Source organism: Megalobrama amblycephala, linkage group LG14, assembly GCF_018812025.1.
Source record: "Megalobrama amblycephala isolate DHTTF-2021 linkage group LG14, ASM1881202v1, whole genome shotgun sequence".
NCBI classification, from domain to species: Eukaryota; Metazoa; Chordata; class Actinopteri; order Cypriniformes; family Xenocyprididae; genus Megalobrama; species Megalobrama amblycephala.
In genome coordinates, this window is record NC_063057.1 from 90,001 (window position 1) to 102,500 (window position 12,500).

At 44.1% G+C, this 12,500-nt stretch overlaps 2 protein-coding genes across 4 annotated transcripts in view; both read right to left on the minus strand.

Moving 5' to 3' along the window:
- Positions 1-1,096, minus strand: part of prr5b (proline rich 5b (renal)) — a 13,201-nt gene extending 12,105 nt beyond the window's left edge. For 2 of the 3 annotated variants that reach the window (XM_048156196.1, XM_048156197.1), the window contains exon 1: positions 511-1,096. The gene's annotated coding sequence lies outside the window, so the exon portion shown is untranslated. The remainder of the gene's footprint in view (positions 1-510) is intronic. The other variant, XM_048156195.1, reaches the window with a different exon arrangement.
- Positions 1,097-2,067: 971 nt separating this feature from the next.
- Positions 2,068-10,871, minus strand: si:zfos-932h1.3 (zinc finger protein 497). Its single transcript, XM_048156175.1, has 9 exons — positions 10,737-10,871; positions 9,587-9,789; positions 9,238-9,333; positions 9,016-9,111; positions 7,842-7,952; positions 7,190-7,319; positions 6,339-6,936; positions 6,228-6,259; positions 2,068-4,801 (listed from the first exon to the last, which is right to left on the minus strand). Exons 1-9 carry the CDS (start codon positions 10,771-10,773, stop codon positions 3,465-3,467), a joined length of 2,640 nt encoding a protein of 879 aa, XP_048012132.1. The 5' UTR covers positions 10,774-10,871; the 3' UTR covers positions 2,068-3,464.
- Positions 10,872-12,500: the final 1,629 nt, after the last annotated feature.

A 12,500-nucleotide genomic window follows, 5' to 3' on the forward strand; every position in this document is an offset into this window, starting at 1 on the left:
CTCATATATATTATATTAATGATGAACTGATGATCATAACACGTTTATGAATGAGCTGCACAGAAATGATCAAAAACATGAAGGGATCAAAGAACAAAACACCTGCTGAATTCATCCAACATGCTGTCGAAATATGAATAAACCCGAAGACGATGTGACAGACACACACACACACACACACACACACACACACACACTAGGACTTTGCACTGTGGATGTCTCAGTCTGATCTCAGACCTGTGGGTCTATTTAAGACTCTCTTCAGCTGAATTGATTTAATATTTTAATATTTTCCATGTTCCACACAGAGCGCGCGACAGACTCATTAACAGCGAGTTTCATTCATTTCTATCACTGATTAACTCGAATCACCTGCAGCTCCAGGTGTGTCAAACTCTCAAGGACATACAGACAAACACAATCAACACAATAAGTGTGGAAAACGCTGGAATATAATAAAAACACTGTAATAATTCACTAAAAACACGTTTCGAATGTGAATAAACTCACCGTTTCTCTCCTCAGCAGCTGATGTGAGGTAAATCTCTGCGTTTCTTTACTTTAGTTTTTTTTTGGTCGAGTTTTTGTTTACTTCTCTTATTGTGTGTTATATTCACATGACTTTAATTATTTTTATTTTTATTTTCATTGAGTTTAATCGAGTTTCTTGATGTTTGATTCGCGTCTCGGGTTTCGCGTCCGTCTTCTTCTGCCGCGCGCGCACATCTGAGCGTGTTCACGAGAGGGAAGCGCGAGACCGGCGGAACGCAACCCGCGCGTTAATGATGTTCTTAGTATTTGCAAGGTATTTAATTAAAACGACCAAATTTATTATTTATTTTTTTAATATAAAGCACGCACATGGTTTATAAGGTAACTATAAAGGCTAAGCTAGGTTTTGTTTTGCACAAGAAAAATATCAGGCTAATGTATTCCAGAAAAAAATAAAACGACAAATTGGATTATTAATACATATAATGAATTAAATCTAATGAGAAATATCAATGAATGTAACAGACGGATGAAGAAGCAGATGATCATTGATGAATCTGTCAGAAACTGTTTGTGTTGAACACAAGATGATGTTTAAATGTAAACTGTGTGTGTGTGTGTGTGTGTGTGTGTGTGTGTTTGGGTTCAGGAGAGAAAACAGATTCATACTGTAGATACAGAAGAGATTTCTGATCAAATTGATGAACGTCTGTGAGAAACAAGAAAGAGAAACAGACAGACTGACAACAGTGTGATGAAATCAAGAAGATTCTCCAGTCTCTCTCTCACACACACACACACACTCACACACACACACACACACACACTCACACACACACACACACACACACACACACACACACTCACACACACACTCACACACACTCTTCTGTCTGGCCTTGAAGTGTCCTGCTTCTGTTCTTCTCTCGTTTCTGACCCAAACAAAGCTGTCACAAATACTAAACATGTCTGACTCGATTCAGTCACTAATCTGTGTTTCTGATTCAGTCATGAAGTGAGGACACACAGAAAGTGTTTAGTATTGTTCTTCAAATCTTATTTGATTTCCTTCCTTCTCACTGACACTTTCTGCTGGTGTCTGTTTCCAAAACACAACTTCTCATCTAAGGAAACCCCTAACCAACCCACAGTTTCACAGTTCTCTAATGTGAGGACAAACATCTGAAGAAAACAGACTCTTTCTGACCGAGAGAGAGAGAGAGAGAGAGAGAGGCAGATGCTCCCATCATCTCTTCTGCATAGAGAACAAACACAAAAGCGGTTCTCATGACGACGGACTGTGTTTTTGTGAGGCGTTTATTCATGGACCCTCTTGTGTCTCTTCTGTCCCACTTCAGCGGGTCCAGATGAAAGACCACCATCAGACACAGAACTAATTGGTCACGAAGAGAGAACAGAAGCGCCTCTCTCACACATTCACAAGCCGAGGCAGTTCTTCCTCTCAGTAAATAACCCTCATATCACCGACCCACATTTACTCCTGAGCCGAACACACGACCTTCAGGTTCTCTTGGGCTGACCATTGGATGTGGAAGAAGAAAGCAAAGACCTAAATGTGTTGTTCAGATTTTAATAAATCTGCAGGTTCTTGGTAAATGAAGAGTTAAACAGACAGATTTACTCCTCTTTTCCTCCATCAGGAGAACACAGTCCAGATTAATTTCACATTTCATTTCCTTCCTTCCTTCCATTCACACTTTCTGCTGGCGTCTGTTTCCAAAACACTAAAGAAACTCAACGTGAGTTTGAGCCTGAAAACACAAAGCGCTGCTGTAAATAAACGAAGATGACTTCTGATTAAATCACCTCCTAAAGTTTGTTCTTTTTCGAATAGACACACATGATTTATACATTTCTATTGGAAGCTTTTGCATTTTTAGTCGTGTATGTATTTATTATCTAGAAAGATGTTTCAGTACTTCTGATGTTTTAATATTAAGACAAAAGTCCAATAAATAGACTTCAAATGACCAACTGAACACATGAATGTCCGAAGCCTTCAGACACAGTCTAGAGCGCCACCTTGTGGACATATTCTCACATTCAGCTTCACTGATGCCGTTTATGATGGAAAACGTTTAATAACTAAACTTACATTGATCTGTTAGGAAGAGGGTTAGATTCAAACATAGTATAAGTCCATATAACACGCGTGATGTTCACTGTACGTCAGTCATCTTCATGTAGACTGATGCTTTCACAACATCCATTAGTTAGTATGAGCGGCCAGACAACCAATGAGGTGAGTTTGGGGCGGGACTATCTGTTTGACGGACCAATGAGAGACGGGTTTGAGAAACCCGTTTGAAGACATGAAGTGTGGCACGTCTTCCACCCGCAGCAGTTTGACATTCAAGAGTTAAAACTTCTGTCATCATTTACTCTCCCACATGTCATTCAAACCCGTAAGACTTTTGTTCATCTTCAGAACACAAATGAAGATGTTTTAATGAAGATTTCTGTCCCTCCATTCAAACTCTGACGCTTCAAAACATTCATAAACAGATGATAAAATAAACCCGTATGAATGGAGCGGAGACTCACAAACACTGACCAGCGAACAAACAGATGTGTGCGTGAGCGTCCATCTGATGCTATATGTGAAATAATGCTTAAATTAATCAGTATACAGTGATTGAGTCTCTTCAGAAGACTTGGTTTATTTTCTCATCCGTTCATAAATGTTTTGAAGCGTCAGAGTTTGAATGGAGGGACAGAAATCTCTCAGATTAAAAAGTCTTGTGTGTTTGAATGACTTGAGGGAGAGTAAATGGTGACTGAACCTTGCAGGAATCGTTCACCCAAAAATCAAAGTATCACTATTTGAGTTGAGAACTAAAGATAACGAACATGTTCGTATAAAAACTCTTCATCCGTAACGATCGGTGTTGAATCGGTGCAGTCAGGTCAACAGAAGTCACTCCAGTCACAGAGAAACGCAGCGATCTCCTCTACGATAAAACGACGCTCACCTCCGCGACGGCGACGGGGCGTTTGGGTTTGCTCTCGCCCGTGTGGATCCTGGTGTGGTTCTTGAGCTTGGCGGCGCTGGCGTAGGCTTTGGGACAGTAGCCGCAGCTGTAGGGCCGCTGGTCCGAGTGACTGCGCCGGTGCCGCGCCAACTCCGAGGAGCTGCGGAACTTCCTGGGACAGACGGCGCAGCAGAAGGGCCGCTCGCCCGTGTGGATGCGCTCGTGCAGCGCCAGCTCGGTGGTGGTGAGGAAGGTGCGCTCGCAGTGGGCGCAGGAGAACGGCCGCTCGCCCGTGTGGATCAGGTGGTGTCTGTTGAGCGCGAAGGGCTTGGCGAACATCTTGCCACAGTAGCTGCAGGGGTACGGCCGGGCGCCGCTGTGGGACAGCAGATGCTCCTGCAGCGCTCGCTTGAACTTGAAGGCCTTGTGGCACTGCGGGCAGGAGTGCGGCCGGTCCTCCGCGTGCGTCTTGTCGTGCTTGATCAGCTCCCCGAGCGACAGGAAGCGCTTGCCGCACTGCGAGCAGAGGTAGGGCCGCTCGCCCGTGTGCATGCGCTCGTGCCGCCGCAGGATGGACAGCTGCGTGAAGCTCTTCCTGCAGTGAGGGCACTGGAACGGCCGCTCGCCCGTGTGCGTCACCAGGTGCTTCTGGAGGCCGGCGCGGAGGCCGAAGCGCTTCCCGCAGAGCGAGCACTGGTGCGGCCGCTCGCCCGTGTGGCTCAGCTGGTGCCTCTTGACGTCCGTGCGGCGCGTGAAGGTCTTCTCGCACTGCGGGCACTTGAACTGGTGGCGCCGGCGGTGGCTCTGCCGGTGCAGGGATCTCTGCAGCAGCGTGTCGAAGCCCTCGCCGCACTGCTGGCAGCGGTACTGCTGCGTGGCGCTGTGGCTCTTGCGGTGCTGCACGAGGGCGGGGAGGGTGGCGCTGGCCTCGCCGCAGATGGAGCAGTAGTGCGGCAGCTCGCCGCCGTGGCTCTTCTTGTGGTGCGCCGTCAGCACGCGCAGGTTGGCGAAGGCGCTCTGGCAGACGCGGCAGGTGAAGCCGGCCTCGCCGTGCATCTTGCGGCAGTGTTTGGTCAAGTCCCAGGCGTGCTGGAAGGTCTTCTCGCACTGGCTGCAGTGGAAGGGCCGCTCGCCCGTGTGCGTCAGCTGGTGCCGCTGCACGTCCGACCGGCGGGTGAACTTCCTGCCGCAGGTGTCGCACGCGTGCCGAGCGCGAGGGTTGTCGGCGGCCAGCGGCTCGGTTTTGCGCGTGCGATGCGGGCCAGTAGAAGGTTCCGGTCCGCCGGGAGGAGTTTCAGGTCTGCTGTCGGAGGCGTCTGCGAGAAACATCAGCGAGAACTTCATGAACACAGATCTGAACTCAAAACTGTTGTAATCAGGGCCTAAAATGAACACTCAGCAAATGACAGTAAAACTCTGAAACTCTGCCCGTCGCCAGATGGCCGGTAACATTTTTATAAATTCTAGCGATGTATTAATATGAACAAACATGAGCGGCGCTCGGGACGGCACTGCATCGTCACGAAAGTTCAAGCCTTGACAATTTGAATATTCAAGCACAAGACGACACAGAAGGGAGCTGATTTTGTTACTTGAGCGCTGTGAGGAAACGAGGAATCTGCCGTCTCAGGCAGCGTGCGAATACTAAACTGAGCTCTTTTTCACATCTTTTTGTGCTTGAGCGGACAAATTCACACAAAATCTCGTCAAAAAATAGCGAGTATCCCAGTAAACATAGTTGGTTATGTCTTAAGTGAACATAAACAGTTGATAAAGTAAACGCATGCATACAGTATCAGTATATTATATCCGTGCGTTCGCTCTTAAAGTGACAGCAGCCTAATATTCCTGCTGTCTGTGTTTTTAATGTGAATTAAACAACAAACAACAAAGAAAATAAATTCTCACTGTTCTTGACTGAATAACTTTCATAAGGAGTAATTAATAAGGATGTCTAATTTAAACAGTGAACACTACGCAGTGTTATTTTACATTTGCTTACTTTATTAAATTTCTGTACCTGAAAATTACTGTCAGACTAACCTGAGAAACATGAAAAGCACTGTTCATTTCATTTGTATCTTTGTTATATTGTATTTATTTGTGCTTTTGCTTGTAATTTGAATATTTGTTCTTATTTTATTACATATGTCTTTAAAAATGTTGTAAATTTATATTAGTTAGGCTAATAGTTTATCCAAATTGAAATAGAGAATTGTGAATTTTCACTGATATCTAAAATGTTGGTGTCATTATTACATTTTTTTAAGTCACCAGCCATTGGCAGGCGTGGCAAAAGATCAGTTTTAGGCCCTGGTTTACTCATGAATGCTTTGAAATACAGACTGAAGGATTTTAAAGAAACACTCAAAGAAAGTGTAAAACAGTTATAGAGGTTTAGTTTTACTGTAAAACAAATGTGCTGAATTACACGTTTTTTTTAATACAAATTATATATTTTTCAAAATAGTTTGGCCTCTAAAATTGCTATAAACCCTAAACCACATGTCTAACAGAGTTAAAGTTGAAATCACAAAAATTGAGCCGCTAAAAGGTAGCATTTCCATGGTCACGCAATTTCAAAATGAGGATAAATTTCGAGTGTTTAAGCTATCGAATGACGTGATAAACACGAGTCTGCTAGTGTAACGGGTTCAGCGGTGTAAGATCATTCTAGATCTGATCTTGACGACTGTTGCCGTCCTTCACCAGCAGCTCATTTCAGCTAGATTAATATCTCACCTTTACAGTCTTCATGTGGCGTGACGTCACTCCTGAAACGAGACAAATATGCAAGAACATCTGGTAAAATGTTTTTTGAGGGTCAGCGTCTCATATCTGCGCGTCACTCACCGTTCCTCCGGTTTGACCGATGCGGCTCGTTCCCGTCGACGGGGCGTTTTTACCGTGATTTTTTTCTCTGTGGACTCTGTACTTTTCCTGGGTCTTCCTCGCCCTCTCCGCGCCGGGGGTTTCTGGGTAACGTCTGATATGGACTCTTGGATGTCCTGCGGTGATGTGATGTCACTTCCTGCCTCAGGACGAGCGTCAGGCCTGTCTGTCTCGTCCGTGGCGTTCAGCTGGTCGGATTCATCCACCTGTAGACCGTCGTCAGGCGGGTTCGTCGCGGCGCTCGTGTCATCATGGGGCGTTGTTGCGGCGGCAGCGGCATCATGTGACGTGTCAGCTTGCGCTGGTGTGTCAGTGAAGAGCGCAGGATCGGCAGCAGGAGGCTCGTCCTCCAGCAGCTCCTCCAGCTTCTCCTCGGGCTCCTCCTGACTGCTCAGCTCCACCTCGGTGTAGTCCGTGACGATGATGGTGTCGGAGGTCAGCGCGGACGGACTCAGCGGCTGGATGTGGTACAGCACCTGCTCCGAGGACAGAGCCACCCGAGCCGACGGAGGGACGGACAGAGAGGAGACGATACAATCGGCGGAGGAGCGAGGAGCACCTGAGAGAACAACAACAATGAGCTTCCGATCCTTTAGTTACTTCACATGAAAATGCTTTATTAATCTTAATACTCATCTCAACTTTTACTAATACATTATAAAAATAAAATAATACTGAACAGTAAAACGTTCTGTGCTACAAACCAGGGAGTTTATGATAATGACAAACTAAAATATGAAAACTAATAGAAGTTTGCAATGCTGGTCATCTTAATTAATGAAACTCTTCTGCAAATGACTTTAAACGTTTGCCTTTCTGCCAGCTCTGTGTTTCTGCGCCTCCGAACAGCTGATGATGCTGCAGAAGCAGGTGCAGGTCGTTCGGGTCGGTCCGCATACACTCCTCCAGGCCAGCGGGGGCAGGATTGAGCCATGACAACGTCTGAGCGCAAACAGACAGAGAGAGAGAGAATCACTCACTGACAGAACACAAAGCTTCGGTGTGTCACCGAACCGAATCACAGACTGCTTGAGCCGAATGGACCGGACGCACAACAGCGGCTCAGTTTGGGGTGGAAAGTGTTTAAAGTCCCCATGAAATCACACTGAACAACTCGATTATTTATCGATTATTGTGTTCAATTCATGTTCTGGTAATCTTGAATCAGAATATCTTCCTCTTGCAGCATCTCTTCTCTTCTCTGATGATGAGGGCGGGGCAACCTGTCACTCACATGAGATCCACCAATAGCAAACCACAACCATCCAATCAATTCCCCACAGACAAAATCAAGCCCCGCCCAACATTTGTTCTTGTTTGTGAAGCGTTTCACTCAGATATACGACAGAGAGAAGCCAGTCCAAAACCCTAACGGCCAATCAGAATCCACGGCTTTAAGAGGATATGAGGCGTGTTGAGTTATGATCATGTGAACATGTTCCTCAGAGTGAGTCAGAGCTGCACCTGTTTGAAATGCGGCACAGGAAGCAGTTTCTCCAGGCCAGACAGCAGATCCCACATCAGTTCCTTCAGCGCCGTGTCGAATCCAGCACCATATTCCAAAGGAAACACTTCCTGTGAGAGACACACAGACAGGATACACACACACACACACACGAATCATGGTGAAGGTCAAAGAGCTTAGAAGCCAAGAGGCGACACTTTGATACTTTTTGGCTAACAGCCACTAGATGGCGCTCCAGTAGCGCGGCCATTATGGGGTGAAAATACTAACTGGACCATTGAATCCTTCACATCTTACGCACCCAAAATCTGCAAATTTCACTGCCAAATCAGAAGAGAACAGTTTTTAAATTAAGTCACCAGTAAATTGTATGATCCGACAGTAAATGTTATATTGTCTTATATATGTTTTATTTTGCCAGTTGTGGAATCCAACCATTCATCCATCTGAGGTAACGTAGTTAGCCCACTTTATTGAGTATTTCCATTTTATGCAACTTTACACATTTATTAATAGTAAATTAATAATTAATACATTTAAGATCATCATGTTTGCAGCGAACAATATATTTCAGACCTAGTGGAGTAATAGTAATAAATGAATTGGAATATATTGTACGTTTTAATGGATCACGCTACAAACATAATGATCTTATAACACATGATGCATTGCTGTGTCCGTTATCCCATAATTCACACTTTTGGACACTTTTGCTTTAACGGACATTAGACAACACTGCAAAATCAAGCTGTTATATTCATATATTTATTGTCCAACATTCCCAATTTTTCTGATGCATGTCCTTAATTTAATTTCATATGTTGGTAATAATTCAGTGTTTATAAGCCTTTAAAGAATTTAACCCAAACTGACTGGGTTTCTAGAGAGCAAAGGTTTTGTGAAAAAAGTGGAAAACTTAAACACAAAGTGTGTAAAAGGATTTGATGATCACTAGTGATAGTGTTTTATTCTGTGTTGTCATCATTCAGGTTGGATTTCAGCTTTAATGTACGTTTATTTTATCAAAGCAGCTGATATCGCCATAGAAACTAGTGGACTGCGACTCGCTTTCACCCCAGAATGGCGGAAGCTGCTGCTGGAGCGCTCTATTGAGTGTCGCTTCTTGTCAGTGTGTGTATTCTCTGGTGAAGGTGAAGCTGGTGTGTGTCTGACCTGGAAGAAATAAGCTTTCTCAACCGGGTCTTTCAGCAGCGCCAGAACCAACGCTTTAAAATTAACAACGCAGGTTCTGAGATCAGCGTCAGGAGCCTGAACACAAACATCATCATCATCGTCACTGACCAGAACATGTTCTGAATAATGACTCTGAACTCATCTCAAATCTGATGACGTCGATTCTGTTTATGACTGTGAATCGATCGAGTGGGTCAGTACCGGCTCTCCAGGCGCCGCGGCAGGAAGCTGTAATCGGTCCAGATGAGACTGCATGATTCTGAGATCCGCCGGGCTGCGGCACAACTCCAGAACCATCTACAACACACACACACACACACACACACACACACACACACAGTTACACACACACACACAGTTACACAGTTACACACACAACACACAGTTACACAGTTACACACACAACACACACACACACACAGTTACACAGTTACACACACAACACACACAGTTTTACACACAACACACAATCACACACACAACACAGTTACACACACAACACACACACACACACACACACACACAGTTACACACACACACAGTGACTGACCCTTGCTCTCAGGCCCAGCATCAGCTGACATCTCCGCCTGTATCCCAGCAGCTGCGGCAGAGTCTCCGTCACCATGGAGACAAACTCCTCCAGCCTCCCATAATGCATCACGCTCCTCTGCTGCAGCACCTGCCACATGAAGGCAGACATGAGGTGCAGCGGCGGGACCAGCAGCCGCAGAGACGCCAGGGGCAGCCGCACGCCTGCGGACAGACAGACCAACATCAGAATACAGTTACAGGACAAACAGGGTTAAAGGTTGTAGAAGTAACAACAGCTGAGATTTCCTTATTATAGGCAAACAGACGCTCGTGAGGTCACGTGACACCAGTGTAGTGTAGTATGTACTGCAGGTGTTCCACACACATACTATATACACACACACACACACACACACACACAAACACACACACACACACACACAAACAAACACAAACACTACACACACACACACTATACACACACAAACAAACACACACACTACACACACACACACACACACACACAAACACACACACTACACACACACACACACACACACACTATACACACACAAACAAACACACACACAAACAAACACACACACTACACACACACACACACAAACACACACTACACACACACACACACTACACACACACACTACACACACTACACACACTACACACACACACACACACACACTACACACACACACCCACACCCACACACACACTACACACACACACACACACACACACACACACACACACACACACCACACACACACACACACTACACACACACACTACACACACACACACACACACACACACACACACTACACACACACACACACACACACACACACACACCACACACACACACACACACACACACACACACACACACACACACACACACACACACACACACACCACACACACCACACACACACACACACACACACACACACACACACACACACACACAGCTTATTTCGAGCACATTCTGCGCGGTTCAGCGCAACGATGATCCGCTTTAATGACTCCGTCGATCAAACTGCAGCGCAGAATCAGAAACTCGCTGCTTCTGAATGTAATTAAATCATCGCAACACTGAACTCAGAGCTTTGGGTTTCCGTAAAAACGGCTCTTTGTCGTTTATTTACCTGTGTTGGTGATTTCAGCGCAGTTTTCTTCGTCCATAGGGATTGTTGTTGAAGCTTCACTAACTAGGTTAGGCTGCGTGCGTGACGTCACATCCGGTCTGAAATATTTAAAATAAAAGCGCCGCGATGCGACAAAACCCACTCAAGAGTCTTTTGAAATCAATAATAATAATAATAATATGTGAGAATAATAGATGACAATAAGAAATAATTGAAAATACATGCTTTAACCGGGTCTCAAGTGGCTAAAACGTTTAATGTGTGTGTAATTATGGCAAATATTATTTTATATATTTTCTTATTCTCTTTTATAATTGTGAAGAATTGTGTGGGTGAAAAAAGTGCTATAAATATAATAAGATAAACAAATGAGAGAGAGAGAGAGAGAGAGAGAGAGAGAGAGAGAATACCGTATATATAATATAATATATATATATATGGCTATACTGGCATCTAGTGGTGACACTATACTATTACAAATGAATTTCTTTATTTCTCCCACCGGACGGCAGTTTGCAGGATTTTAAACACATTTGTTTTGTTAACACGGTATTAATTGAAAATAATATGATTTTTATAATATTTGTATTATTTTATATTAAAATAAACTGCATAATTTTAAGGCAAACGTATTTCCACACTTCAAATTATGTCACCCATAAAAAATAATAAAAGAGTTCAAACACAGTTTAAATCCATTTATATTTTAATCCTCGTTGATTCAGAAGATTTATGTCGCCGTCAAGATCACAAACACACATTATAGCGAATGTTTATATCATATTTAATCATATTTTGTAAAAGTTGCTGCAGACGCGCTTCGTGTTTCTGACCAGCAGGCGGCAGTAACGCGCTAACAGCGCTTCCGGCGGGACTCGCTTTCTCTGAGGAATCATGGGTAATGAAGTTTTTCACCAGGAATTCAGCCTCGTGAAAAATTACTGGATTATTTTAAAAAGTAATTTTAAATAGTGCTGTCTGACGGCTTCAACAGAAGAATAATTCATCGATTAACAATCTCGGAGCTCACAGCAGCAAATCAGCCGTTTTCTAATGTATTTAAGCATTATTATTACGCTGTCAGCGCGTTACTGCCGCCTGCTGGTCAGAAACATGAAGCGCGTCTGCAGCAACTTTTACAAACTATGATTTATTTTTGAAGAAACACAAACTCGTTTCGTCACTAAAGTCAGTCAGTAAATTCATACTGATAAATACACGGATGGAGAAACAAATAAAGCTGTGAACTCTTGAATGTGACGTGCGCGCGCATGTTGTTGGTGTCTGATGCTGCTGTAGCGCATGCGCAGCACTAGAGGGCGACACACACCCGCTGCTGTAATATAATGCGAACCTTTATGAATCATTTATTGATAAAAATCATATAAACATTCGCTGTAGTGTGTTTGTCATCTTGACGGCGACATAAAGCTTCTGAAAAAAAAGGATTTAAATTGGGTTTGAAATCTTTTATTTATTGTTTTTATAGCAATTATTTGATCAATAATACAGTAAAGAGTTCACAGCTTCATTTGTTTCGCCATACGTGTATTTATCAGTATGACTTTAGTGACAAAACGAGTTTGTGTTTCTTCAAAAATAAATCATATTTTGTAAAAGTTGCTGCAGACGCGCTTCGTGTTTCTGACCAGCAGGCGGCAGTAACGCGCTGACAGCGCTTCCGGCGGGACTCGCTTTCTCTGAGGAATCATGGGTAATGAAGTTTTTCACCAGGAATTCAGTCTCGTGAAAAATTACTGGATT